At 44.7% G+C, this 6,197-nt stretch overlaps 1 protein-coding gene across 1 annotated transcript in view; it reads left to right on the top strand.

Annotated features, from left to right (window-relative positions):
* ryr2a (ryanodine receptor 2a (cardiac)) overlaps window positions 1–4,545 on the top strand; it is a 128,078-nt gene extending 123,533 nt beyond the window's left edge. The window contains 8 exon segments of the mRNA XM_016257042.1: window positions 99–159; window positions 260–406; window positions 767–901; window positions 2,331–2,487; window positions 2,763–2,827; window positions 3,289–3,389; window positions 4,074–4,125; window positions 4,231–4,545. Coding sequence (XP_016112528.1) covers window positions 99–159; window positions 260–406; window positions 767–901; window positions 2,331–2,487; window positions 2,763–2,827; window positions 3,289–3,389; window positions 4,074–4,125; window positions 4,231–4,326 — 814 coding nt within the window. The 3' untranslated portion in view covers window positions 4,327–4,545.
* The last annotated feature ends 1,652 nt before the right edge of the window (window positions 4,546–6,197 follow it).

The following is a 6,197-nucleotide window of genomic DNA, read 5'->3' as shown; positions in this document are numbered from 1 at the left end:
AGTGTGTGTGTGTGTGTGTGAGTGTGTGAGTGTGTGTGTGTGTGTGTGTGTGTGTGTGTGTTCATATGTGTGTTCATATGTTCATCTCTTATTTCCAGACTGAACTCCATCGATGTGAAGTATCAGATCTGGAAGCTGGGCGTCGTCTTCACTGATAACGTCAGTACCTGCTCCTCATATGTGTGTGTGTGTGTGTGTGTGTGTGTGTGTGCTGGTTTGGTCAGGTCTGCTCTGGGTTGTGTGATGATGTGTCCTGCAGTCGTTCCTGTATCTGGCCTGGTACATGAGCATGTCCATCCTCGGACACTACAACAACTTCTTCTTTGCCGCCCACCTACTGGACATCGCCATGGGCTTCAAGACCCTCAGAACCATCCTGTCCTCTGTCACACACAACGGCAAACAGGTACCGCTGAACTCTCCCGCGGTTAACCACGCTATCCGTCTGTCGATCTATTTGTTCAGAGTGTTCGGGGATCATTTTAATAACTCGAGGTTCTGTAATAAGCTCTGCTTACACATTAGAGACACATACAGCTGTATTAAAATTGTTAATATATCAAAAATAGAAATTAAACATTGCAAAATAAAAAATACAAATTAAACAATTCTGTTGTGTGTTGTAGCACCTGAGGGCCTCACAGTTTGAGACGCTCTGATGAAGATTGATTATTCAGAACAGACACACACACATATGAGCTCAGTGATGCTGAATTAACTGTGTGTGTGTGTGTGTGTGTGTGTGTGTGTGTGTGTGTGTGTGTAGCTGGTCCTGACTGTAGGTCTGCTGGCGGTTGTGGTCTATCTCTACACTGTGGTGGCTTTCAACTTCTTCCGTAAATTCTACAATAAGAGTGAAGATGGAGAATCACCAGACATGAAGTGTGACGACATGCTAACGGTGAGCAAACAGCTAAATCCTCCCCAAAAGTGTTTGAATGCTGTGATTTTTGTGCATGAAGACCTGAATTAGACCTGGTGAAATGCTGTTAAATGCTTGTTTATCTGATTAATCACAATCTCTCCTGAATCTGCAGGTGATGTTTGCACTAAAAGCTCATTATCACAATACTGACAAACACACGAGTCAACCAAGAGCGCATATGAGTATATATCAGGTGTTTCAAGACATTAATTGGAGAGTCTGCTGCTTTTTTAGATGCTTCTCCTGAGAAAACACTCCCATGTGTCTCCTCTTTTTCATCTCAACATGAACTTCAGCTCTAGTGCCTCATGAGTCTGTTTCTCCTGAGGGGTTGGAGGAGACATGAAGCACATATGAAAATGAGACATAACTGAGACTCAGGAGATCTCGCTTTACTCCTGATGATGTTGACCTGGACACTTGCCCCCGAGCGTGACCTCTCACCTCTGATATTTAGCGTCTGATGTGATTTCCTGCTCTGTGTGTGGTGTAATGTGTTCTTCAGATGAGAACATCGCTGCCATCGCTCATTTGTGACGTTAGTGCTGTTGCTAAACGCAAATGGAGGGTCATTAGGACCGTAGCGCATTAACGGCCAGAGCAGTCGACTAGAACAACAGACTAATTAACGAACTAAACAAACCCAGAGAGAGAGAGAGGATGGTGTTATTCATCAGATTCACAGGAACGTGTGGTTTCATGATGGATCTCGTGATTTAATCACCCTTGTGTTCTTCATAACTTTCTTTCTCATATACATTTATATAATGATAATAATTACTATTGAAGTAAAACAAAACAAAAATTACTATTATTGTTAAATACTTTTATTACTCTTGAAATATAATGATTATTTCCCAAAATGTGGGGATGATATTTTGTTGTCTGCAGCACATCTGCTTTAGTGTTGCATGTAGGAAAGTGATGAGGATGAGGAAGAGTTTCCCATTGTGAGGTGAGGCAGCGAGGTGTTTGACGGATGTGTGCCGAGAGCTATATAAGGACACGAGTGTGTGTGTGTGTGTGTGTGTGTGTGTGAGCGTGCTTTAATCCGCTGGGAAGCAGCCACCCGTGCAATTCCATTTCTCTGTTTCCTTGCTGTTTTTGTCTTCCTGTCCGTGCTGCGCTCCTGTCTGTCTCTCTTGTCTCTGCTCCTAATAAGGGAAGACAGTTTGAGTGAAAGAGAAGCGTTTGTCAGAGACGACAACGAACGCTTTAGTCTCGTATCCAAACACTTCCAGCTGCACAGATCCACAGATCGCTGTCTGGAGATGTGTGTGTGTGTGTGTGAGAGAGAGAGGTGTGTGAGAGAGTGAGTGTGTGCGTGTGTGTGAGAGAGTGAGTGCGTGTGTGTGTGTGAGAGAGTGAGTGAGTGCGTGTGAGAGAGTGAGTGAGAGTGTGAGAGTGTGTGTGTGTGTGTGTGTGTGAGTGAGTGAGTGCCGGCGGTGGCATCGGTGATCAGATCGAAGATCCGGCAGGTGACGAGTACGAGATCTACCGCATCATCTTTGACATCACCTTCTTCTTCTTCGTCATCGTCATCCTTCTGGCCATTATTCAGGGTGTGTATCTGTGTGTGTGTGTGTGTTTGCTGCATCTCGTGTGTGTGTGTGAGTGTGAGTGTGTGTACGTGTGTGTGTTTGTTTACTGTATCTCACATGTGTGTGTGTGTGTGTGTGTGTTTGCTTGCTGTCTCTCGCGTGTGTGTGTGTGTGTTTGCTGAATCTCGTGTGTGTGTGTGTGTGCGTGTGTGTGTGTGTGTTTGCTGAATCTCGTGTGTGTGTTTGCTGTATCTCATATGTGTGTGTGTGTGTGTGTGTGTGTGTGTGTGTTTCAGGTCTGATCATCGATGCGTTTGGTGAGCTGAGAGACCAGCAAGAGCAGGTGAAGGAGGACATGGAGGTGAGGCACACGCTGAACTCTTGATGTGAAGTCTGCCGTGTTTGCTGTATCTCACGTGTTTGTATGTATGTGTGTGTGTTTGCTGTATCTCACGTGTGTGTGTGTGTGTGTGTTTGCTGTATCTCACGTGTGTGTGTGTGTCTGTGCTTGCTGTATCTCACGTGTGTGTGTGTGTGTCTGTGTTTGCTGTTTCTCACGTGTGTGTGTGTGTGTGTGTGTGTGTGTGTGTGTGTTTGCTGAATCTCGTGTGTGTGTTTGCTGTATCTCATATGTGTGTGTGTGTGTGTGTGTGTGTTTCAGGTCTGATCATCGATGCGTTTGGTGAGCTGAGAGACCAGCAAGAGCAGGTGAAGGAGGACATGGAGGTGAGGCACACGCTGAACTCTTGATGTGAAGTCTGCCATGTGTGTGTGTGAGTGTGAGAAGTTTGATCAAACACACGTGTGTTTTTCCTCCTGCAGACAAAGTGCTTCATCTGTGGGATTGGAAACGACTACTTCGACACGGTTCCTCACGGCTTCGAGACGCACACGCTGCAGGAACACAACCTGGCCAACTATCTGTGAGTCCTGCTGCGCCGTCAGCATTCACACATGCAGCTTTAATCGCAGGAAGTGTTTATGATTCTGTCCTCAAGCGATTTACCTGCGGAGAGTCAAAGACAAACAAACAAATGAGATGCGCGATCAATACAGCATCCAGACCAGCCGCCTTTGGCAAATAAACAGAAGTTAACACAAAACATGAGCAGTGCTGACAGAAATGAGTCAGATCATCAGTTAATTCTTAGAATGATTAAATGCATAAAGGATATTTGTGTTATTTAACATGTTTAATTATTGTAGGTTTGCATTTCACTGTTTTTATTCATTTTGAGGAATACTGAATGTGTTTTTGTGCGAGTGAGAGTAAATGCAGTTGATGTTTAGTCTAGATCTACAGTAGCATCATGTTCACACAGCGCTCTGCACTCACTCCTGATTCTCTCAGCATGAGGACAGGAGAGCTGTCAGTCAATACATGGGAAACTAAGTAGCTGGCATTACTTATTTGAAAAAGTAATGCATTACTTTACTGGTTACTGGTACTTGAAAAAAGTAATCTGATTACGTAACTCGAGTTACTTGTAATGTGTTACCCCCAACACTGGCCACCGCAAACTCACTGCATACAGTGACAGAGCACAAACTATCAGCCACACACACACAGTAACCTGAGTGATATATATGTGTGTGTGTCTTTGCAGATTTTTCGTCATGTATCTCATCAACAAGGATGAGACGGAGCACACAGGCCAGGTATTTCCCATCATCCCCTCTCGTTTGTTTTCATGTGTTGCTTGTTCTGTTCCAGGGAAACGTTCATCATTTCCTGATCAACACACACGCTTGTTTGCCTTTCAGGAGTCCTATGTTTGGAAAATGTACCAGGAACGATGCTGGGAATTCTTCCCCGCTGGTGACTGTTTCCGGAAACAATACGAGGACCAGCTCAATTAAAACACACACACACACACACACGGATGGCTCTTACAGTGGCGATTCTATCAGCTGGAACGCTTTCGACACACAGTGAACATACAACATTTCTAGCCGCAGCTGAAGAACCACACTTTCCTGCCATCTGACGCTTCTTCATTTCATCAATGAACTCACAGACTGATTGAAGAGGAGGGGAGCAAGACGTCATGAGCGAACGCTGCACGCTTCTTTAGACGGGGATCCGGTGCCTTATGCAAGATGAAGATGAGCCGGAGCGAGCGCTGGAACCCCTCAGGACTCGAAGATTCTCCTCTGCTGATCCGTTTCTTGCTTTGTTTTCCGTTCTTTTGGTAATGCACCCATGCAACAGCAGAGTTACTCTTTATATAGTCAAAAAATCTTTCATTGCATGTTTATTATGCAAGTTTAAGGAAAACATTTGAAATGTAAAGACGCAAGCTGATCTATATCACGCGCAGTTTTCTAGGTTTAAGAACATTTAAGCGGTCTCTGTCCTGTCGCAGTATATCACGTTCGCAGAGAATATGTCCACTAGCGGAGAAAAACGCATTCGCATTAGATTTAGTTTGATGCAGAAGCAATACCCATTCAGGGAGTCCGCCCTACGCCCTATACACTACACCCTACACGCTACGCCCTATACACTACACACTACACCCTACACGCTATGCCATATACACTACACGCTACGCCCTATACACTACACCCTACACGCTACGCCCTATACACTACACACTACACCCTACACGCTATGCCATATACACTACACGCTACGCCCTATACACTACGCCCTATACACTACACCCTACACACTACACGCTACGCCCTATACACTACACCCTACACACTACACCCTATACACTACACACTACACCCTACACGCTATGCCATATACACTACACTCTACACGCTATGCCATATACACTACACGCTACGCCCTATACACTACGCCCTATACACTACACACTACACCCTATACACTACACACTACACCCTACACGCTATGCCATATACACTACACTCTACACGCTACGCCCTATACACTACACGCTACGCCCTATACACTACACCCTACACGCTACACACTACACGCTACGCCCTATACACTACACCCCACATGCTACATCCTACACACTACACCCTACACGCTACGCCCTATACACTACATGCTACGCCCTACACCCTACACGCTACGCCCTATACATTACACCCTACACGCTACGCCCTATACATTACACCCTACGGCGACGGAGGGCTGAACATCAGCGTTTCCCTGCAGGAGTTCAACTCACGCTTAATAACTGTAGAAACACGTCACGGACAGACTCACAAAAGGCCTGCGGAATCAAGACATTTCCCATCCTTCAGGAAACCACTGCACTTTCTTTCATAGCCATGACGAAGACCAGATGCTTTTCTTATTTGTTCTACACAAAACAATGTGAATCATTGCAATAACAACGAATGGGCTAAAAAAAACCAGCCGCAACTATGTGAGAGAAATTTTACTCATGTAAAGAATTTTGATAACAAAAAAAAAACCTCATCGGAAAATAACCTGTCAGACTTCAGTGTACTGTGTAGAGTTGTGCGCATATAACTGTGTGTGATCTGTAAAAGGGAACTCAAAGACTTGCATGATTTTGAAAAATAAAGTGATTATTTATTGATGCTTGTAGGTGAGGATGTGCTTACGATCACAGAAACATCATTCTTCAGATGATTTGCTCCTGCAGACGAGGCTGAATGTGATGCTGTCCGAATGAAAGCGCATGGAAATAATGCCTTATGTTCATAAACTTTTTACAATTTGCTCATTGGGTTTGCTCAGTTTGACCAACTTCTGCTAGTTAACTCATGTTTGTCAG

Source organism: Sinocyclocheilus grahami, unplaced genomic scaffold (genome assembly GCF_001515645.1).
Source record: "Sinocyclocheilus grahami isolate Dianchi unplaced genomic scaffold, SAMN03320097.WGS_v1.1 scaffold1505.1, whole genome shotgun sequence".
Lineage (NCBI taxonomy): Eukaryota > Metazoa > Chordata > Actinopteri > Cypriniformes > Cyprinidae > Sinocyclocheilus > Sinocyclocheilus grahami.
This window is presented reverse-complemented; position numbering and strand designations above follow the sequence as displayed.